Raw genomic sequence first — 22,734 nt, forward strand, 5'->3', positions numbered from 1 at the left:
AGGAGCGGGGAGAGAAACTAATCTGCTCTGGTGAAATGCAGTGTGTGTGAGATGAAGAGCAGTTTGTTAAAGGCTAGAAGGCAACCATTGAGGAGATGCAGCACAGATGCAGATGCCACAGGAAAAGATTATGAAAATAACTTTATTTTCCCTTAATCCAAAGTTCAACATTTTGCATATATCTCTTGCTTTTTTGAAATAGAAGCCATACAAAAAAAGTCAGGAAACACTTCCAGTCAGCAGGTTTACCTTCCACAAATGCATTTTTAAGTTCTGAAGCAAAGTCTGCCCACAAGTTTAATCCAGTTTACAATTACAACCCAACAAATGTGTCCCCACGCCCTGGCATCGTGGTTCATTCAACCTGGCCATTGGCCCCCAGAATGAAGACACTCTGAGCCTTTGGGCATCTCTGCAAGGAGCATCCAGTAGCATGTTGTGGGGTGGGCTCCGCAGAGGGGCAATGCCCCACCCAGGGGACACAGAGAAAGAAGCAATGATAAAGCAGCCAAACACACCCACACCCAAGGGAGCTTGCACTCTAAGCCCATCTGCTTGAAAGTACTACCTGGAGGAAGGTTTTGAGTGAGGAACACTCTCCAAAAGGACAACAGATGCTCCTTCATCACAAGCAAACCCTGCAAGGAGGCTTAAAGAGCAGCTTTCCAACAAAACCCATGACCATGAAAGCACCAGTGGTAAAATCAGATTTCCCTGCCCCCACTTTGCTGTGTCAAAGTTGTCCTCACAGGAGGTCTGTGGTAGAGTCTACCCTCCACGGACTTAACTGAGATCCTCCAGAGCATCCCCCCCCCCACACCCCTCCTCTGTGGGGCAGATGCAGCAGCCATAAAACTCCCATGAAAGCTGGCCCTTGGGCTGTGGAGGACCACGCAACTTCAAGGACGGTTTGTGCTGCCCTGAATAAGGCAGATCTGAGGCAGCCAGTGAGTTTCAGTTTCAGACCACGGAGCAGACACGACGGCTGGTGCCGCAGAGGCATCAAGTGGCGGCTGCCGTGGCAGAGCTGGCCCTGCCTCCCCTGTGCTGGAGGCGCAGCTTCCCTGCTTTGGAGAGGAGACGGCTGTCTCTAGCAGTCCTCGCCTCTGCCGGCTCAAAGGCGTAAGAGCCCAGAAAGAGGTTCGGGGGGAGGCTGCTGCCGAAGTAGAGCTTGCTGTTGGAGGCCACGGCCTGGTACCTCATCAGCTCCAGGAAGGCAGGTGTCAGTTTCAGCTGCACAGGGCAGGGGGAGAGAGGAGGAGAACGAATGAGGCAAGGATTTCTGTGCCATGAGCATCCACGGGATACTCACAGTGCAGCCATCCTTCCAAATGAGCACGAGTTCTGCGTTTCTGAGGCAAAATCCTTTTCCTTCTCCCAGAGGATGGCTCAGGATCTGCCCCCAGCACACACACGGGCAGCCAAGAGTCAACACCCACCTTGTTCGAGGCAGCTGCTTTCTGGGCCATGTAGAAGTTGGCATCAGCCTTCGCCTTCTCTCGCGCCAAGAAAGCCGTGTCTGGGAAGGGACCAAGGAAGGCAGCTCAGGAGAAAGGAGGATCACCAGGGTGCCCTATGGGGATACGGCCCTGGAAACCCACAGGGAAGCAACATCCCACTCAAGCACAGGCTGGTTTCTCACTGGTTCCACCCATGGTGAAAATAATAAACAGCCCCAACCCCACGGTCCAGAGGATTCACCAGAGCAGAAAGCAGCCCCTTTTCTGCCTGCCTCCTCCCTGCCCACCTTGGCTTTGGGGACCTGGCTTATGCTTTGCGCACAAGGCTTTGGGGACAAGAAACACAAACACACACACACACACACACACACACACACACACACACACACACACCTTCCCACTCTCCATGAGGCACATGGCTTGTGCAGGCCCTGCAGATCTGTTTTTCAGACTCAAGCAATCTGAGCCAGTGAAGACAAGTGAATCTGGAGCAAAGGAGCCCCTGCCTTGGGCCACCCCCAGTGGCATCCACAAGGCATCAATGCTCAACTATGGCCAGACACCCAGGCTGCACCCGGACTTGGCTTCTCAGTCCCCAGAAGACAGGCAAAGTCCCAGTGCTCTGCTTGGCTGCAGGCAAAATGCTTGTGGGTAGCACAGTCAGAGACGCAGGGTTATTTGGCTCACAGCTTCTGCTTTGCAGGCAGGGAGGAGGTAGAGGTAAGGGCTGCATAGCTACCTTCAAGCTCAGAAATTTGCTTCTCCATCAAAGTCTCCATGACCCTCTGCTGGCAATGAATCTTTGCCACCTGAGCCTCCTTCTCTGCTTCTGTGAGGAGAGAGCAGTCAGTCAAACACCAGCAGCCAAGGGCACCAATGCTCCAGACCCGGGCAAAGCCGAGCCCCACAGCCAGCGCTCCAGGACTCCCGAGAGGCAATCTGTGGCACCAGCGCTCTAGCAGCAGGCAACCAAGAGCCCCAAAGGGCCCGCAGGCCTGGCTTGCGACACATCGTCACTGGGACCTCACAGGCCATGTCCTCTTCTCAGAAAGGCCCTGCTGGGCCTGGGGAAAGAAGACACTCTGGCCGCTGCCAGAAGTGAAGCGGTCACCACAGGCCCCTCTCCAGTCTCTTGCTCCAGGCTGTCTTTGCCAACCAGGCGCTAGCAACTGTTTGCCATGTCAAGCAATAAGCTACACAGCTGCCACAGGATTCTCGTTCCGCATTTGCCAGAAACTGATCTTTTATTGCAGCAGCCTCCACACTTCAGAACTCCCTGTCTATTGACACCAGGCAGGTGCCTTCATCACTGTGGCCTTTTTGGCGCCTGCTAAGAATATTTTGTTTAAGACAAGCCTGCCCAAAAAATGTAAGATGTTTCATCCATTTTTAGCTTACTGCTGGTTTCAATTCTTATCTAATTGTTTTAAATAGCTGTTTTTAACTGCTTTTACTGTTTTTTTTCATTTTATGCATTTCATAAACCACTTTAGGGTTTTTTAACAATCACATGGTATATAAATTGTATGAAACAAATATGGCGCTGTGGAGTTCCGTTTTTCATGAGGTTTGCAATGCATTTTCCTGAAATGCTTTTTGGATGTGTCTAGACCCAGCCAGAAGCCTAGAATCTAAGGTCTTTGTGCCACACATGCCTCCCCAGCCTCGCCATTTTCTGCCCCAAGGGAAGATAAGGGACCAGGGGTGGGGGGAAGAGAGAGAGAGACTCTCCCAAAGGGAGTCTGGTTACCTATGACGGCCCTTTTCCTCTCCGTCTCGGCCTCCTTCTCCACCACTCTCTGCTTCTGGGTCGCTATCAGGAGCTTCGTCTTCTCTGCTTCCCTGAATGGCAAAACAGGAAAGGTCCTTGCCTGCTCCTCCCTGGTGTGGGGCCCCAGCCGCCTTGGGAAGGAAGGGGCCCTGGGAGGGGGTGGCTGCCCCCCCCCCTGCTGTTTGCATCCCAAGGTGCTGCGCAAAGCAGGAGCTTGGCCTTTAAATCCCCTCCAGCTTTTGCCCTGCTCCGGACTCACGCGTTTCCTTTTCCAGCACTGGATCTTGGCCCTTCCCTTCACTAGACAGAATGTTTTCTCATTCAGATACATGGTGTGTTTGGGGGGGAACCCAAAAGATAAACATTTGCACTTCAGATTGTCACGGGTCCTGAAGAGTTACTGAACTGCCCAAGATGTTTTTCCTTCAGCCTTCCAGCCACGTCTCTCGGCCTGCTCTACCCAATACCTCCAGGCACCACTGGTGGTCTCCAACTCCTGCCACCTTCCGCTAGTTTACAGCAGTCCAAATGATGGCCACCTACTTCTCCATATGCCAGATTCTAAACCCCGAACAACCATCCCTCTCTTCACATGCCTGCCCCTCCGCCACAGAAGGGCCAGACCTGAGCAATCTCAGGCATAGCCCAGAGCAATCCAGCAACAGCCTTGGTTGCTCCTTTCCTCTTTGCAGGGGCCTGGCAAGCAGAGACACTCCGCTCTGATTCTCCTGGCAACTGCAGGGCAGCCCAGGCCTGAAAGCCCTGAGAAGGAGACGTCAAGCAAAGCCGCCTGAGAGGCGCTTCTCCCACCCTGGCCGCTGCATCAGCTGCACAGAATGGGGAGAGACCTCTGAGAAAATGGTGGGCACAAATCCACAGAGGAGGAGGTTGTCCATGTCTACGAAACCACCCTGTGGCTGTGTACTACCTTCATTGCCGGATGGAGGAGATGCCTCAGGAGAGCAGGGGCTGAGGAGCCCAAGGGGAGGTGAAAACTGGTGGAGTTCAGGTCCAGCCTGCCTGCCAGGGCTTCCCAGAAGAGACGTTTGGTTGGCCCCCGTGGGAATCCTGAAACACTGGCCTAGAGCCCCTCCCTGGCCCTATGCTTTGGCCTGGCCTTTCTCTGATGCTCTCAGCAAATACTCACACAAGTTCAAAATCTCTTCGGATGGCTTCTGGGATCTTGGGCTTCGTCACACGCACTGCCTGCACACACACAAAAGCCAGCAGACCTCATAAGACTGCAGCAGCCCCCCAAGTGCAAGCTCCTCTGCTGCAAAGAAAGGAAGCAGCCCCCTGCATCTGGGCCCGTCCTGCTGGACTGGACCCCCCAGCCAGCAATATGGCAAGTTTCCATTTTTGACAGAGGGAAGCTCTCTCTCCTCAACCTGCATCCCCCCACGCAGAGAAGTGGGCTAGTCCTAAATCCACCAAGAGCCAGGAAAGGGAAAACGGAAGGGGGCCATTACCTGGATGGTGAGACCTGGAGCCATGGCATTCAGATCCTGCTGCAGGGCCAACTTCAGATTTTCATCTATTTGATCTAGGATTAGGGGGAGAAAAGATGAGAGGCAACATCAGCCAAAGAGAGTCTGCTACACAAGAGCCCCAGCATTTCTCCAGCTGGCTCTGTGCTGCCTGCACTGACCAGCCGCAATGGCTTCAGGTCAGTCTCACCTGGAAACGCTGCCAGGACTTGACCCACAGGAATTCTGCATGCACCACAGATGTTGCGCCACTGAACCACATGCACCCCTTGTGCCAACCACAGGCAAGAGTCAACAAAGACACCAGACTGCCCTGCCAACTGCCCAGCTGTGGACAGGCAACCCAGTCAAAGATTCCCAAAAGCAGAGAATCGGATCTGCCAGACAAGCCCAAGAGCAGCTAGCAAAATATCAGGATGCCATAATAAATATTGTTCTCAATACCAAGAGTAATTCTGTGGTGCTTAATGTGAAGCAGAATACTTGAAACTCAGACTGGGAGCTCTGTGGGTGTCTCTACACAATGCCCAGCTGCCAGCTGCATCTCTCTCCTAAAAATATTATTCCTCCTTCAGAAATCCCAAATTCCCCAAGCACTCCATCCCAGTCTGGTCATGCAGCCTCTTACCCTGCCTGCCAGACATCTAAGGAAACAGGAGTGCAGATTCTGAAATTGGAGCAGGTCCAACAACACAAAAGGCTCCTGCATTCCTCCTGATCCAGCACCTCAGGAGGACCAGGAAGACCCAGCTCTACCTCTCCTTCAAATCAGAATCAGTGAGGCTGGTGAAGGTCCTGTGTGAGTGTCTGGAGGCAGTTGGCGGATGGCTGAACCCTGACAAGACAGAAGTACTGTTCTTGGAGGACGGGGGTGGGCAGGGGACTCCCTGATCCTGAACGGGGTAACTGTGCCCCTGAAGGACCAGGTGCGCAGCCTGGGAATCATTTTGGACTCACAGCTGTCCATGGAGGCGCAGGTTAATTCTGTGTCCAGGGCAGATGTCTACTAGCTCCATCTGGTATGCAGGCTGAGACCCTCCCTGCCTGCAGACTGTCTCACCAGTGGTGCATGCTCTGGTTATCTCCTGCTTGGACTACTGCAATGCGCTCTACGTGGGGCTACCTTTGGAAACTACAATGAATAAAGAATGCGGCAGCTAGACTGATGACTGAGAGCAGCCTCCAAGACCACATAACACCGGTCCTGAAAGACCTACATTGGCTCCCAGTACGTTTCCAAGCACAATTCAAAGTGTTGGTGCTGACCTTTAAAGCCCTAAATGGCCTTGGTCCAGTATACCTGAAGGAACGTCTCCACCCCCATCGCTCAGCCCGGACACTGAAATCCTCCTGCAAGGATCTTCTGCTTGTTCCCTCACTGCAAGAAGCGAAGTTACAGGGACCCAGGCAGAGGGGCAGAGGACCTTCTCGGTAGTGGTGCCCTCCCTGTGGAACACCCTCCCTCCAGAAGTCAATGAAATAAACAACTATCTGATCCGGAGCTCCGGAAAATGAAGCAGGACCTCAGACGGCTAGAGCGAGTATGACGGAGCCTCAAGAACATCTTATAGGGCTTTTATAAAAACCTACGAGATGGCGGTGAAGGCTGCTAAGAAGTCTTACTTCTCGGCCTCCATTGCATCCGCTAGCTCTCGCCCGGCGCAATTATTTAGGATAATCAGGTCTTTAACGTCCCTTGAGGGACAGCCAAATTTAAATAACAATTTGACACACAGCTGTGAGGCATTTGCGAGCTTTTTTGCGGAGAAGGTCTTGTTGCTCCGCCATGACCTCCCTGCCAATTTGGATACAATAAAGGAACTGGAGGCCCCTCGACTGTCCTCGGGTCCAGTATTGGACCACTTCAACTGGATATCCCCAGCTGATGTGGACAGACTCCTCCGAGCTGGAAAGCCCACCACCTGTCCTCTTGACCCGTGCCCGTCTTGGCTGATTAGAGCGTGTCCAGACGAGGTGCGGGCCCTCCTGGGGGATATCATCAATTTGTCCCTTGGCACGGGGACATTCCCAGGAGAATTGAAGGAGGCAGTGGTGCGCCCGCTCTTAAAGAAAACATCATTAGATCCTTTAGATCTATCCAATTACCACCCAGTTTCGAATCTTCCGTTCCTGGGTAAGGTGATTGAGAGAGCGGTTGCTGAACAGCTTGGTGGGTTTTTGGATAAAACATCGGCTCTCGATCCATTCCAGTCCGGCTTCCGCGCTGGTCATGGGACCGAGACGGCTCTGGTTGCCCTAACAGATGATCTTCGTAGACAGCTGGATCGAGGTGGGTCGGGGCTGCTGATTCTTCTAGATCTGTCAGCAGCTTTTGACATGGTCGATCACGAACTTCTGGACCACCGCCTTGCCGATGTGGGGATTCAGGGCACAGCCCTTCAATGGCTGCGCTCGTTTCTCTCTGGTCGGGGACAGAGGGTGGCGCTTAGGGGGGAATTGTCATCGCGCCACTCCTTGGTGTGTGGAGTACCTCAGGGTGCGATACTCTCCCCGATGCTTTTCAACATCTTTATGCGCCCCCTCGCCCAGCTTGTCCGGAGTTTTGGGCTGGGTTGCCATCAGTATGCTGATGACACCCAACTCTATCTGTTGATGGATGGCCATCCTGACTCGGCCCCAGACACACTGACCAGATGTCTGGAAGCTGTGGCTGGATGGCTACGTGGGAGCCGGTTGAAGTTAAATCCTTCGAAGACAGAGGTCCTGTGGCTGGGACGGGACGATATGGGATTGGGGGGGGCAACTCCCATCTCTTGCGGGGGCGCAATTAGTGCCAGCACCGTCCGTTAAGAGTTTGGGTGTAATCTTCGACACCTCCCTTTCCATGGAGGCGCAGATTGCAGCTACAACAAAGGCGGCATTTCTCCATCTCCGCCAAGCTAAGCAGTTGGCTCCTTACCTCTCTCGCCCTGACCTAGCCACTGTGATCCACGCGACGGTCACCTCCAGACTGGATTATTGTAACTTGCTCTACGTGGGGCTGCCCTTGAGACTGACCCAGAAACTCCAGCGGGTGCAGAATGCTGCAACGAGACTCCTTACGGGGTCTTCGCTGCGAGATCACATTCACCCGGTGCTATACCAGCTGCACTGGCTCCCGGTGGAGTACAGGATCAGGTTTAAGGTGCTGGTTTTAACCTTTAAAGCCCTATACGGCCTAGGACCCTCGTACCCACGGGACCACCTCTCCTGGTATGCCCCACAGAGAAACTTACGGTCTTCAAATAAAAACATCTTGAAGGTCCCAGGGAGAGAAGTTAGGCTGGCCTCAACTAGAGCCAGGGCTTTTTCGGCCGTGGCTCCGATCTGGTGGAACACTCTGTCACAAGAGACCAGGGCCCTGCGGGACTTAACATCTTTCCGCAGGGCCTGCAAGACAGAACTGTTCCACCAGGCCTTTGGCCAGGGCACAGCCTGACTCCCTCCATTGGCAATCTTCGCAGAGCTCTGGCCCAATGGTTGCCAGTGGCTTGAATTAATTAATTTTATAATGAATGATTTTAAAGTGTTGTTTGTACTGTTTTATTGTTGTTAGCCGCCCTGAGCCCGGCTTCGGCTGGGGAGGGCGGGATATAAATAAAAAAATTTATTATTATTTATTATTATTATTATTTATTATTATTATTATTAGAAGATATCTGAAGGCAGCACTGTTAAGTTTTTAAGGAATGATCTTTTTATTATTTTTTAGGTTTGTTGTAAGCTGCCAGAGTGACTGGGGAAACCCAACCAGAGGGGTGGTGTATATATGAGAAAATATCATCATCATCATCATCATCAGGTGAGAGCTGGAGGACGAAGTCTTGACCGAGCAAGAGGCACAAGATCTCTATGGGCTTCCTCTTCCATGCCGTCCCAGAAGAGGAGGGATGGAACTATGTAAACATCCTTGCTCCATTTCCAATTCACTGGATGTGCTTTGAGGAAACGGTACCAGCAAAAGCAAGCCCCCCCCCCCCCCCGTCACCTGCTTACCAAAGAGCTCAATGTAGACCTCCTGGAGGGTGTGGGCACTGCAGAACTGGTTGAGCTCATGATGGACTTTGTTGAAAATGAGGGTCTTGTCATAATCTGCAGTGTAGTTCTTCACAACATCGTATACTAAGAAAAGGAACAGCAGAAGTGTCACCGGAAAGTCACTCTGATGCCATTGGTGCTCTCTCACCTGTCAGGCAAATTCAAGATGCTGGTGCTCAGCGTTTCTTGAACACATAGGAGCTATGTCTCTGAATTAATCACAATTCCTAACTAACAATTGAATATGACTTGTAAGTATAAAAAGTTGTCCACACATCTGAAGCCGGATCCTAGCTATATTTACTCAGAAGGAAGTCCAACTGGTTTTGGTGTGATTTACTTGCAAGAAAGTGTGCTTAAGGCTGCAGCCCCAAAAAGATGGCAGTGGCCTAATGAGCAAATGTCCTAATTTTTACTCAGCAGTTCCAAAGTGAGCAGCTCTAATGAAAACATTACAATGTGATGTTACAGGAGACTGATAATATTTTTCTTCCTATGTCAACTGCAACTGATAGCTTCTATACAGAAGTCCACCTTTACAAGTCCAGTGAGCAGCAGTTCCCAACATCCTGCAAAGCCTCTCAGGGACTGTGGTGAGAGCCAGGCCCCAGCGGGAGTCAGTCTCTGCTTTTTCCTAGAAGCCCAGCTGCGAAGCTTCTTCTCAAAGCTCACCCTCTGCCATCCCCAAGAAGCCCTGCCCTGCGCTCCTTTTCCAGCTGGTGCCCTTCCGGACCCCACCTCCCTTCTCTTCCCCCTCCTCCTGCCGCCCCAGCCACTCCCCCCACCAGAACAGCTCTGCCCACTGCCTCCCCTGCAGGTGCCCAAGGAGAGTCCCTCTGCCTGCTCAGCCTGCCCCACACAGACAAACACACCTTTGACTCTGACAGATTCAGAAGCAATTTAGCCTTTTTGGCTGGACCAAAATCAGTTCCTTCGGAGGGTGTAAGTCTCGCTCATGCCAGTCACCAATAACAACACTGAAGAGCATCAGCTTCCGGACCCACCCCTGGCTGTTTTCCATCAGCCTAGCAATCCTTACTGAGCCAATATCAAAAGTCAGGAACAGTCAACAGGAAACCTTCCTTTTCAGCAACATGAGCTCCTCCAACTTCCCTCTGCAAGCCCCTTTCCATGCCCACCAACCCTCCACCTCCCTCAGCTCTTGCTGCTGGTGAGCCCACCCGCCCCGTCTCCGAGGGGCTCTGCTTCTCTCCTTCCTCCAGGATTTGCTTTCAGGCACAGGAAAAGGAGCCATACCTGCATGTGGAGCCAACATGTTCACCACCTCTATCCGATCAATGTAGATCATGACTCCTCCACTGCAAGGCAAAAAGGAGGAAGATGAGCTATTGCCACCCCTTGGGGCAAACTCGGTTTCCTGGAGCCTTTCTCTACACCAAGAGGGAGAGAGGCAGAGACAGCGTGCACAGAGTTTAAGTGCAAGAGAGCCGGGGGTGGGCAGGGGCTGGTCTGAGGCAGCTTCCTGCTCTCATCTCAGGGTTAGAACCAGGAGACCCTAGATAACCTTTGGCCCTCAACAATGGGCACAGGAGCGAGTGGCACAGACCGCCCAGCTGGGCTGCTGCACCAGCAGCACTTCCCTCCACAACACAAACTCCCGCCAGAGCCAATGACGACAACAGCAATGAAGCCGCCGGCCGAGTGACTTGGAACAGACTCAGGTTATTGCACTGCTATTGACTTGGAACAGACGCACGGTTATTGCACTGCTATTGGCGCAGACTGAAGGTTAACCTACACCTCTACTGAGCAACATGCAAGAGAAAATGAAGAGGAAGCAACACAGGACTCTAGAGGCAACCCCAGCTCCCGTCTTTGCCTTCACACTGCTACAACTGAAAGATAACTAGGTAGCCTGGCTGTGTCCAGCAGCTGCCAAGAGCCAGACTGGGGCACCTGCCATACACCTGACTAGCCCCCCGCCCTGGCAAGAGAAAGGCCAGCAGCCCCACAGGAGAGCATCTTTCCCAAGATGAGCCTGTTGGCTGCTTGCAGCTTCCCTTAAGCAAACTGCCTTTGAGCCCTTTGGTTCCGGAAGAGAATCCTGCCCAACACATCTCAAAGAAGCAGCCAAGAAGCAGAGCCACTGACAGGTGCTGGGTGCTTCCAGCCCAGAGAATACCGCTCAGGCTCCACCGCACCCAGCCTAAGGGGCTCCTCCTTGCACAGCCTCCGACGCAGCAAGAGCCATAAAAAGGGCGACCCACCTGGTCCCGCAAGGCACGTTTTTCACCTCGTCCGTTTGCAGCGTTGTCTGAAACAGAAGAGAGACTGAGCAGCCCTGGGAGGGAGGGCGGAGGTTCCCTGCCAACCCCAGAAGCAGCAGCAGCAGGGCTGCGGGGGGGGGGGAGCCTGGAGCGGGGAAGGTCCCGCCTGCTCCTCCCCGGCAGGAGCCCCGCGCGGGTCGGCAGAGGCCCCTTTCCGAGCTTCCGAGGGGAGATACAGACCTGGACGGCTCTGGGCGTGGTGACGAAGGGCAGCATGAGGTGGTAGCCCGGGCCGCTGAGGGTGGCCAGCAGCGCCCCGCCCCTGGGGGGAGAGAGAGGGGGCTGAGCGGAGAGGCCGGAGGGGTCGCCCCTGGGGGTCCCGGGGGGGGTCTCCCCTCTGCCCGCCTCACCTGTAATAGACGGCCAGGTGGCCCTCCTGCACCTTGTGGACGGAGGCGCCCAGCAGGAGGAGCAGCGCCGCCGCCGCCCCGGCCAGACTTGCCCCGGCGCTGGCCCAGCGGGGCGGGCGGGCGGGGAGGGAGCGCGGCGCCGGAGAAGCCGGGCCGGGCCAGCGACGGACGTCCCCCTCCCCGCCCAGGCCTCCGCTGCTCCCGCCGCCGCCGGAGGACATGGCGCTGGCTTCCTTCTTTCGCTCTCGGGAGCCGCATGCGCAGAAGCGCCTCCCGCCCCCGTTTCCCAGGGGGCCGGAGGACTTTGGGCGACGCACCGCCCGCCCGAGCCGGAAGTGCCCTTCGGCCGGAAAGAGGAAGCGCGAGGGAGAGCGATGGCGCCCGGCGGTGCCCTGAGAGTGTGAGCCCCAAGCAGGCCCAGCCGGCCTCCCCTCCCTCCCCTCCTCTCCTTCTCGGGACTCCTGGCCAAGGCCGCCTCCGTCCGCCTTCCGCCCCCCTGACGCGCCTTCTCTCTCTCTCTCCCCTCCAGGCTGGTCTGCGGGGACGTGGAGGGTCGCCTGGGCTCCCTGTACAGCCGCGTCCAGGCGGCGCAGAGCAAGAGCGGCGCCTTCGACGTAAGGGCGCCCCTTCCCCTCGTCTCCTCAGCGGCGGGCGCCGAGTCTCCTCCGGGGCCTCCTCCTGAACGTCTCCCTTGGTCTTCTCTTGCAGCTCCTCTTGTGCGTGGGGAACTTCTTTGGCTCGGCCCAAGACCCAGAATGGGAGGAATACCGGACAGGAGCCAAGAAAGGTAGGGCGAGGTTGCAGGAGACAGGAAAACGGGAGCTGATACAAAGCTGAAAATGAATGAACTGCAGCTAAAGTCTTAGGCTCATTTTTCACATGGTCTAGTCCTTATCTGTAGACTGCAAAAAACAAAGCCATGCATCCCCTGCCTGCCCCCCAAGCATCCTCCTAGCCTTCCACTCTAGTTTTAATCTGAAATCTTAGGCACACTCCTGCACCTAGAGCTCAGAAACTGCTCATGCTAATGAAATTCCCTGTCACAAAATGCGCACAGAACAATGGGCATTTCAAACCCTGACTCCCAGCCCCTCTCCCTCACCTCAGGCTGTTTCCCAGCCAAGGTGATGATCTGTGTCTGGGCTGCAGCCCTTCAGACTTTCACTGTGGGGTCACACATCTGCATCGTTCTCCCTGTGAAGGACCCCTTTCCATGTAGGAAGCTCACTCTCTAGCCTACACCACAGTGCCCAGTCATGTCTTTTTCAAAAGCCAGCACTTTATCTAAAATGAATTGTTTGTGGAGAAAGAAATAATAATTAATTAATTTATACCCCATCCATCTGGCTGCATTTCCCCAGCCACTCTGGGCGGCTTCTAACAAAAGATTAAAAAGACATTAAAACATCAGTCATTAAAAACTTCCCTAAACAGGGCTGCCTTCAGGTGTCTTCTAAACGTCAGATAGTTGTTTATTTCTTTTACATCTGATTGGAGGGCGTTCCACAGGGCGGGTGCCACCACCAAGAAATAACAGCCCTGCAAAGTTCATCTCATTTGGGCCACGGTGGCTTTGTCTCCCTCAGCTCCTATACAGACATACGTCTTGGGTGCCAACAACAGTGAAACAGCACAATGTTTTCCAGATGCCAGCGGATGCGAACTAGCGGAGAACATCACTTACCTGGGTAACTTTATGCTTATTGTTTACTACATTTAATTAAAAGGAAGGGGGAAAATGTCTGAGAGTAGCTTCTTAAAAAAATAAAGGTAAAGTTACCCTTGACCGTTAGGTCCAGTCGCGGATGACTCTGGGGTTGCGCGCTCATCTCGCTCTATAGGCCGAGGGAGCCGGCGTTTGTCCGCAGACAGCTTCCAGGTCATGTGGCTAAGCCGCTTCTGGCGAACCAGAGCATCACACGGAAACACCGTTTACCTTCCCGTCAGAGCAGTACCTATTTATCTACTTGCACTTGACGTGCTTTCGAACTGCTAGGTGGGCAGGAGCTGGGACCGAACAACGGGAACTCACCCTGTCACACGGATTCGAACTGCCGACCTTCTGATTGGCAAGCCCTAGGCTCTGTGGTTTAGACTACAGAGAGATAAATCAGTTAAAAGCCAGATTTAAAATGATGCACCATACAGAATCTTAAAACTGTTCGACCAACAATCCAATGAAAAGGACGATCCCTCCCCATGCCCACTAAAAGATGAGTACCACAATGGAGGTGAAGAACCACCAAAGCCCAGGCAAATAGAAAGGTTTCAGGCTTGCACCTAAAAGCTGATGAGGGGAGGAGGAGCTGACTGCTCTTGGGACTCAGGCATGGTTTGGGCCCCAATTTAGGGCTCTGTGGGAACCATATTTTGTATTTCCTTCAAACCAGCAAGACCAGAAATTGTTTCTTTTTCCAAATGGAAAGTTACTGTGCTAAATGAGATTTCTCACTTGGGTCCTTCCTTGCTGGGGTCTGGGCTTGGGAGCACGGCTACCACCTGCCCTTTCTTTGGTGGAGAACAAAGATCTTTGATCTTCAGCCTTCTTGTTTGGAGGAGAGGGATGATGTCCCTCTGACCTCTCTCAATGCTCCCAAGAAGGTGATGGTGTGGGGCTCGCCAAGGTTTCTACCCCTGTTCACTCAGCCCCCCACCCCACTCCATGCCAAGCTACCTGACCCAGGAATTGAATGGGTCTTAATGCAGGCAGCTGCCAGGCTCTACCAGGGGCTGGGAAAAGACTGGGCATTTTTACTGGCCAGGGAAAAGTTCTTTCCAGCACAAGGCAGAGAGGCTCCTTCCCTGTCTCTTGAAGAAATCAGAATTCCAACATATACACCCAATTAGGATCTTTCTGGTTCTCCCTGTAGAATTAATTGTGTCCAGGCTTCAGGCATGTTGCTGGTGTGTCAAAGGGTTTGATCCTGACTGTTGTGTTCTGTGCTGTGCATGTAGGACGTAAAGGGGTCTTCAGCGGCGCCTCTGGGCTGCAGATTGCCTACCTCAGTGGGACTGAGTCCACAGGGGGGGAACCAACTCCAGCCCACTGCTTCAGCACCAAGGATGTGACTGATCTCAAAACCTCCCTGCTGTCTGCCTCTAAGTTCAAAGGCGTAGACATCTTGCTGACATCTTCTTGGCCAAAAGGAGTAGAAATCTTTGGAAATAGCCCTGTAAGTATCCAGTTTTGGGTGGGAGGGGCTTGTATGTTCTGTTCCATAGAAATCCACATTCTGGATTGATGGTGGTGGTGATTGTAAATCTGTGCTTGAAATTATACACCACTTTGGAAAAGCAGGAACAGTAAGGAATACCACAAAGTCAACTGAAACAAAAATATGTGGTGATGTGCAATACTTGAACCCAGAGGATGGCAGTAGATAAATGTGGCTCAGCGTTGGAAGAAAATAAATGCTGACTACAAGAGTGGGATGCAGGCATAATAAATAAATTTTGCAGTGACAATAAAGGAACAGGAAATAGCCCAACCCTTTCTAAAATGGACAAAGGAAGTGCATAACAGTATATCCAAAACTGTGGTAAATAGTTATCAAACCAAATGCTGTCATTGTTTCAAAAGTCTGAGAGAAGAAGAAAGTCTCCATTAAATTGAGAGCCAGAAGGCCAGATGTGCTTCTGGCTGGAGACCCTTCTCAGGTTTGGGCCCACCATGGGGAAGCCACCAGGCACCAGCCTGAGATCAGACGAAGGGGGGTGCAGCACGAGGCCCCCTTCAGAGACCTCCACAGGTGAGCCGTTTACCATGGAAGCCAGACAGCCTTTCAGCAGCCTGGCCCAGATGTGGAGGGGGCTGTGCTGGAGGGAGAGGCTTTCTAGGAAGCAGGTTTACTTTCCCCAAGAAAACAATCCTTTCCTTCTGCAGTTCACAAACATGGGCAGAGGGGGACTTTCTTTCTTTGGGCTGCTAACAAATCCACAGAAATGTGAAACAAAATATATGTGTTTGTGTTTTAAACAGGGTGACATAGACACTAAGAAATGTGGCTCCGGCCTAGTGTCTTTACTAGCTGCGAGTCTGAAACCACGGTACCATTTTGCTGCCCTGCAAAAGGTCTATTACGAAAGGCTACCCTACAGGTACGCAGAGCCTGGGATCGCAGTTCGCTGACTGGCTGGTGTCTCTGTGTTGATGCAATCCCATGCATTAGGCCAGGGAGGAATATTGTTTATTATTACTATTTATATGATACCTATTGTTGTGCATAAGTGGCCTCTTGAAATTCTCCAAGCAATTTCTTTGCATTGAGTCCTCTTGGAGAGGCAGATGGGGAATCTGCTTGCTTACCCTGATATTTTGGGATTTTATAGAATTCCAAATTTGTTCTGCATTGATGGTTCTACCTGTAGCCCATCTCGTGCCCCTCCCATAACTGGAAAGTGGTGCTGTGAAGCAGGACACCTTTCAGCGTGGGAGTTTTGGAATCTCCTTTCCTGGAGGCTTTCAATGAGTGACTTGCCGAGCTGCTCTGGAAGAAGCTGAACTCTGCCCAGATTCCATGTTGACCTGTGCATGGCACTTCTTTGGTTTCTCTGATTCCTGCTGGAAGTGGCCTCACTCTTCTCTCCTGCAGGAACCACGCGGTTCTCCAGGAGGCAGCCCAGCATGTCAGCAGGTTCATCGCCTTGGCCGGGGTCGGCAATTCCGACAAGAGGAAGGTACAGAGAGTTCCAGGGACCCTCCTGTCTCCTCTTATGAGAATTGTCAAAGTAATCACCGTTTCATTGATGGAAACAAGTCAGTTGTTTGTGTTTCTCCTGACTCTCTTTGCTGTTCGCTTTCTCCAGTATCTCTACGCCTTCAGCATACTCCCAATGAGCTCCATGGAGCCTGCAGAGCTGGTCAAGCAGCCACAAGATGTGACGGAGAACCCCTATCGAAGGCCTGGGGGCGGCAAGAGCTGTGCCCACCTGCTGCCGGATGAAAAGGTACTGGGGGCGGGGGCTGCACACGTGCATTTCCAGCAGAGCCCCCCCCCCCCCCCCAATTTGCCTCTGCATTGGAATTGTCTTCACAAACTTTAATTGGCTTATCACTAGTGTGTTTCCTGCCCTGAGAGGAAGGTGGGATATAAATCTGGCATGTTTAAGAACATGTAAGGAGAGCCAAAGGGGACCCATTCAGTCCCACATCCTCTTCCTCTCTTATGGCCAGCCAAGTGTCCACTATGGGGAGCCCCCAAGTGGCACGCCAGCCACTTGCGATGCCCAGCATTTGGGATCGGGAGGGTTGGCCGTTTCTGACCGGCTGGGTGATAGGCACGTGGGGGAGGGAGGTTGCGGAGCTGGTGGCTTCAGCAGCCAGGGAATGGTCAGTAGAAGGAGCCATTCCCTTTTCTGCATCCAGAAGATCCTGGCCAGAATTCACTTCATGCGCAACAGGACTGCCACTCCCCCCCCCCCCCGCATCCCCCAAAAACAGCTCATGGGGGGAGGACAGGGGAGGTTGTTCCACCTGGGGAGCTGAGATGCCTTCATCCTGGCACAACAATGAGTTCCACTGATCCTCCCTCTGCACTGCACAAGAGTTGAATTTGGATCATCTCCCAAGTTTCCTCCGAAAGAAACTTCCAGCAGGCTGTGCCCTGTCTGCTCGTCCTGCTGCTCCCTATTTTGGGGCTCCCCAGTCCCGCTTTGCAGCTCCTTCAGAAAAGAGTTTTGTTCCTAGGGTTTCAGAGCAAGGATTGCCAGGCCTCAAGGTACATGGAAGCAGCCCTTCCCCAGTCTGCTCTCCAGATGGTGGCTTGATAGCAGCCCTTCTCCTTTCCTCTGCAGGAGGAGCCGGCTCCCCAGTTCTTCTTTGACTTAAGCAGCAAGCCAAAAGGAAGGAAGCGCCGACCAGAAGGTGGGGAGGGGCAGCAGCCCAAGCGTGCCCCCGGCAAGCCCCGTGAGTACCAGGCCCACACCTCTCTCCATGGGCTGGCAGCCCCTCGGCCAGTCGGGGGACAGAGGGTGGACTTCTCCCTTCAGGCCAGGAATTGGATTTGCCTTTTGTGGGGTTGTTTCCGCACTTCTTCCATGGAGACTCTGACTGGGCGGCAGGCAGAGAACAGAGCCACTTAAGGGGGAGGCTCTAGACTTGCTACTCACTTGTTACAACACAGTACAAAACATAAAGGTAATTGCACTACACCGTTAAAGAGCACACACACGCAGTGGAGGCAGCAGCAGGCAACCTTGCTGGGGAAAGGACTCTGCAGATGTGGAGCCACAGCAAAAAAGGCCCTTCTCTTGCACCACCTTCCCAGTCTCCCTCAGGGGGTCTGGCAGGTCTCTTTTGTGGGAGAGGGGATCCAGAAGATAACAGGGTCCTAATAATAATAATAATTTCTTATTTATACCCTGCCCATCTGCTGGGATTGTCCAGGCACTCTGGGCAGCTACCAACAGGATGATAATAAGAATAAGAATAATACATGATAAAACGTTAGGGCTAATCCCTAATTCACAAAGAGCTTCCTGGGTCAAAACCAGCCCTTTGAATGAGGCTTGGAAGTGCCCAATCACTTCCAAGCGGAGCTGCAACAGGATTCACGTTATAGGATCTGCTTGCCTCCAACCTGTCAACTGTCAAGCAGCTGCACAAATTCAGCCTTCCAAGCCGCTTCCAAGGGCAGCCCCCCAATGAAGCACATTGCAGTAGTCCAGCCTTAGGTTGCCAAGTTCCCCCTGCCCAGAGGGTTCCCGTTAGGCTACTATCCTATGCTGAGAAGGGAGTTGTCTGTGGCTGGATGGTGAAAGAGTCTTCCCACCTTGGATGGGCTTTTGATCCTCAAGGGAGTGGGCTCACTTGCCTGAGTCAATTTCAGCCCCCTTGTAGCACATGCCTGTTCTCTGCCTGTGGGGCTACACCTGAGATCCCCATTGTGCTTGGGAAGAAGCAGTGGCCATGCCTTGGGGGCTCGGGCAAGAAGCGAGGAAATGTCAGCTTCCCCACATGAGTCCAGTACAGCCTTGGCCTGCAGGAGGGTCTTTCTGGAGGCCTGGCCCACCAAGTTGCCCAGAGGAAACAGTGCTCTTGCTGCCTCCTGCTGGCCATCCTGCGACACATGTGTGAGTGTTTGTGTCTCTCCCCCCTCCACCTGCCTGTTTAAGCTCTTCCAACGGCCGCCTGCTGGTTTTGCCTTGCTAGCCCAGAAGTCGAGAAGCATTTGGTGGTGAGCATCGGCACGCACGTGAGTCTTTCTTTCTGCCTTGGTCCCTTTCGGAGCTTGCCGGGCATTGTGTGGGTCTGAGATGGACTCACAGCTGAGGACAGGAGTTGCTGCAGCATGACTGAGATGCAGCGAGGCTGGCCGTGACTTGGCCTCCTGGAGGGGAGGCTGCTGGGAAGTCTGGCAGGGATGCTTAGTTCCCTCTTAAAGGACTTCCCGTGGTTTTCTGTCCCGTCCCTGGATGCTCTTGAGCTGCTCTTTGGTATCTCTCAGTGTGCAAGGAAGCAGCAGCTGATCTGGGAAACCTCAGTATGACGACAGGGAGAGCCGCCTTGGGGCTCTGGGCTGCTTCAGCTTTGACCCGGCTGGTGTCACTGCTGGAGCTAGCGGGGTGGGGTGCTCACCCTTTGTGTTCCTCTGTGCCTGGTTCTGCTGCAGTGCTACCTGGCCCTGGCCAAAGGGGGCTTGACTCCAGACCACGTCCTCATCTTGCCCATTGGGCACTGTCAGTCGATGGTGGACCTGGCATCAGAGGTGGTGGAAGAAGTAGAGCAGTACAAGTCCGCCCTGAAAAGGTTCTTCGGGGCCAGAGGGAAGAGATTCGTGGCCTTTGAGAGGAACTACCGCAGTCAGCACCTCCAGCTCCAGGTGAGAGGCCTCTGGGCTAGTCCCTCAGGAACGGGCGAGGGATGGCCATGGGCGTAAGAGCAGTGGGGTGCTCCTCCTTCCTTCCTTCTGGGGAGCAGTTGCTGCTGGGCTCTCAGAGCCTGGGCAGCTGTTGTGGCAGTTCTGCGTAGCCGGCCAGAGACAGTGTCTGAGCGGCGTCTGGCTGTCACAGAGAGTGTGGAGGAGGCCAGTTAGCGGAGGGCTCCTGGAGGGTGCAGAGTCCCCGGCTGCTGCTGCTCACCTCCTACAGCTACAGGAAAGCTTTCCTTTCCTCCTTTCCTCAAATTTCATAAGTTTAAGCCTGCAGGAGAGGCTCTCTGCCTTTCACCATGATGACAAGCTGTACTGAGGGACGCCCTGTGGGCCCCTGTGATGGTACTCTCAGCTTGCTTTGCAGTTCTGCTCTTAGGCTGCGATGCACCATGCCAACTCCTCTGTGCTGATTCTCATCCCCCAGGTGGTTCCTGTTCCCCTGAACTGCTGCACTACGGAAGACATCAAGGAGGCCTTCATCGTCCAGGCAGAAGAGCAGCGGATCGAGTTGCTGGAGATCCCAGAGCACTCGGCTCTCAAGCAGGTAGAAGGAGCACACCAGGGTCTCCTGGGGCCACGAGGTCCATCTCATCCGTAGCAAGGCTGGAGCTCCCCCTCCTTGGAGCAACCCCTTTGGGTGGGCCATGCTCAGAGACGGCTGGTGGCTGCATGGAGCCACCTTTTTATGCAAAATTCATCTGGACGTCCAGAAATCAGAATTGCAGGGTTGGAAGGGACTTCAAGGGTCATCTGGTCCAGGAATCACAGCTAATCCAGGGGACCTCAGTCACTAGTCCTTCCTTTGCCTCCTGCTCCATAGTCACTGATTGCAAAGTGGCTCACCTAACCTGGAGCCATTTCTGCTTCTCTCCCCATCAGCCGAGGGGGACACTCAGAGGGAAGTAGGCCTATAGCAGGGCCCCTGGGGGGGGGCAGGTGTAATCAGAGGAAGGCCTGAGAGTCATGCAGGCCCAGCATCTGCTGCTGACAGATCCTGAACGGGAGTCCTTTTGGCTTCCCCTTCCTAGGCTGTGTGAAGACTCCTCTTCAGTAGCCATTAGGGCAGCTGCCCAGACCATCTGTGTCCTGGGCCAGCCCACAGAGCCACCCACGGGGGGGGTGAGGGAGTATTGGCCTCTCCATCACTCTGTGGTTGCTTGAAGGGTCTCCAGATTTCCTGGGTCCTGCTGCAGCCATGAATAATAATAATGCAGTGGTACCTCAGTTTTTGAATGTAATGCGTTCCGGAAGACCATTTGACTTCCAAAATGTTTGAGAACCGAAGCTGCAAGTTGGCTGCAAGTGGGCAGGGTCCTACCTTCCCCCTGGCATATTTGCTGCCTTTGGGTCAACGGGCAGGATAAACTTAGCAAATAACTTGCTGAAACCTCTTCCAAGGCTGGGCCCAGCACCTCCAGCTCAGCCTGGGGCTGGCAAGGCAAGGAGGAGGCTGCTCTGGTGTTCTGTCCACTCTGAGCCCTGGGGCCCCAGCAGCGGAAATGCTGCCCCAGAAACGTTCTGAGGCTTTGGGTTTTGTCTTTCAGATAGTCCAGCCAGGGACGCCTTATTTCTATGTGGAGCTCGATAATGGGGAGAAGCTCTTCCACCGTATTAGGAAGAACTTTCCCCTCCAGTTTGGAAGGTTTGTCATTTGTCCCCACCCCCAATAACAGGGGCTCTGCACATGCTGGGTGGTTGCTGAGCCCCAGGATTCTCTTGGTCAGAGAATCCTAGAATTGTAGAGTTGCAAGAGATCCCAGTTGTCATCCAGCCCAGCCCCCTGCAACGTGGGAATCTCAACTGAAACCATCCAGGCTCTGCTTGGAAACCTCCAGTATCTCTGCCCCTTCAACCTCCCCCAGCAGAAGATGCCCCAATCAGGAGTGGTTTGGGGAGGGGGCAGGAAGCCAACTGCTCTGTGGGTCTGGTGGGGTTGGGGGCGCTTGAAGAGAGCAGGCTGGGCTGACGCTTTCCTGGGTGTCCTCTCTCTCCCCTCAGGGAGGTCCTCGCCAGCGAAGCCATCCTGGCCATGCCTGGGCGGGCAGACTGGAGGAGCTGCCAGGCGGGGCAGGAGGAAGAAGCCACGGCAGCCCAAGACTTCCGCCAGGCCTTTGAGCCCTTTGACCTCGCCCAGGAAGATTAAGGGCCAGGGCGGGAGTGAGCAGGCGGCAGCACAGACCGGCTGGATCCTGCCCTCTCTCTTCCTGTGAGGAGCCTCCTTTCCCTCCCTGCGAGGGCTCTTCTTCCACAGCCACAGAGACTTCCTGCGTGGAGGGAGTGTGGCCAGCCACATCCACCTGACCATTGGCCTGTCTGGCTTCCAGAGCAGAGGTGGCTGCTGGGTCTAAGCGGGGGGCCTGCGCACAACTCCAGATTGTGCTGTGGAGGAAAGGAAGGCAGCTGTTCCCTCTGAAACGGAGGCAGACTCACCCCACACCGAGCATCTCCTATGAGGTTCAGGGAGAGAGGGGTCTCTCTCTGCTACAGGATCCTCCAGGGCACCCAGGCAGGATGGGCATTCGAGGCCATGGCAGGACTCCCATTCCCCTCTTCATGGCTTTGTTTCAGCTCAGAAGATGCTGCTCCTTGTTTCCGCTGGGAAATATTAACTGCCGGCCAAAGGCGGATTCCTAAGGATTGCTCTGAGGAGGGTGTATATAATTTGAACATATGTTGGATTGTTGTACTGTAAAAAAAAGTGTTTTGTCACAAGAAAATCCTCAAATAAAAGGGTGTTTTTATATATTTAAATACATGAGCTGAGCCCATCTGCTCCTGGCTAGTCGGTCGGGGCTATGGCTGTCAGAGAGGGAGGGATGTGGAGGGGAAGGGGTGGCTAATGGCTGCTCCAAAGGACCTTCATTTCATACCAGCCGTAATGTGACAGTCAGAGGGTGTTGCCTTGTGGCTCCCTCTGGGCCCACTGACCTTCCCACCCATGGAGATACCAGCTGGAAAGAGAGGAGCATTTTGGCTCTTATCAAATCATAGAATCGTAGAGTTGGAAGGGACCTTGAGGATCATCTAGTTCAGCCCCCTGCAATGCAAGCATAGGCAGCTATCCCCATACAGGGTTTGAACCTGCAACCTTGGCATTATAAGCACCAGGCTCTAACCAGCGGAACTCAGGGGAAGTGTCAGCTTCGCCTTTCAGCCAGTGCCAACGACTGGGCTCAACCTCTTCAGCCCCAACTGGGCCAAGCGAGCTGGAAAAGCACTCCCAGAGACCCTCCACTGCAGGGAGCAGGTCTAAGTGCTGTGGACTCACAACTTAGAGCTGTGAGCACCAAACTCAGTTCCAAAAGTCAGCAGGGTATGAACCACACGAACGACAGCTCTGAAGTAGAACTTCTTTTATTCTCTACAGCTACTGCATAAACTAACTAAAGACTAATCAGAGACGCTGGGCTGCATGAGTGTTACAGCTGCTTGAGCAGTCACCTTATCTATATACAGATAACACTCAGAC

The 22,734-nt window shown here is 53.7% G+C and overlaps 2 protein-coding genes across 4 annotated transcripts; one reads left to right on the forward strand and one right to left on the reverse strand.

Moving 5' to 3' along the window:
- Window positions 1-123: 123 nt before the first annotated feature.
- LOC310676769 (erlin-1-like) lies at window positions 124-11,536 on the reverse strand. The gene is made up of 11 exons (XM_083438887.1): window positions 11,395-11,536; window positions 11,225-11,306; window positions 10,985-11,031; window positions 10,014-10,075; window positions 8,715-8,840; window positions 4,701-4,774; window positions 4,379-4,437; window positions 3,211-3,302; window positions 2,200-2,289; window positions 1,440-1,519; window positions 124-1,233 (listed from the first exon to the last, which is right to left on the reverse strand). The coding sequence occupies exons 2-11, from the start codon at window positions 11,258-11,260 to the stop codon at window positions 1,003-1,005; spliced, it is 897 nt and encodes a 298-aa protein (XP_083295013.1). The 5' UTR covers window positions 11,261-11,306; window positions 11,395-11,536; the 3' UTR covers window positions 124-1,002.
- A 163-nt stretch (window positions 11,537-11,699) lies between these two features.
- CWF19L1 (CWF19 like cell cycle control factor 1) lies at window positions 11,700-22,016 on the forward strand. Of its 3 annotated transcripts, none has more exons than XM_083436970.1 (14): window positions 11,700-11,794; window positions 11,924-12,008; window positions 12,103-12,181; window positions 12,981-13,082; window positions 14,350-14,567; window positions 15,374-15,492; window positions 15,987-16,071; window positions 16,201-16,341; window positions 17,188-17,299; window positions 18,508-18,587; window positions 19,005-19,214; window positions 19,690-19,809; window positions 20,810-20,907; window positions 21,264-22,016. In XM_083436970.1, the coding sequence occupies exons 1-14, from the start codon at window positions 11,769-11,771 to the stop codon at window positions 21,406-21,408; spliced, it is 1,620 nt and encodes a 539-aa protein (XP_083293096.1). In that variant the 5' UTR covers window positions 11,700-11,768; the 3' UTR covers window positions 21,409-22,016. The 3 variants fall into 3 exon arrangements, with proteins under 3 accessions (XP_083293096.1, XP_083293097.1, XP_083293095.1); XM_083436971.1 differs by having other exon boundaries at window positions 11,721-11,794; window positions 18,508-18,569; XM_083436969.1 differs by having other exon boundaries at window positions 11,721-11,794; window positions 15,987-16,341.
- Window positions 22,017-22,734: the final 718 nt, after the last annotated feature.

The sequence above is a fragment of the Podarcis tiliguerta genome, assembly GCF_965153285.1.
Source record: "Podarcis tiliguerta genome assembly, chromosome: 1".
NCBI lineage: Eukaryota > Metazoa > Chordata > Lepidosauria > Squamata > Lacertidae > Podarcis > Podarcis tiliguerta.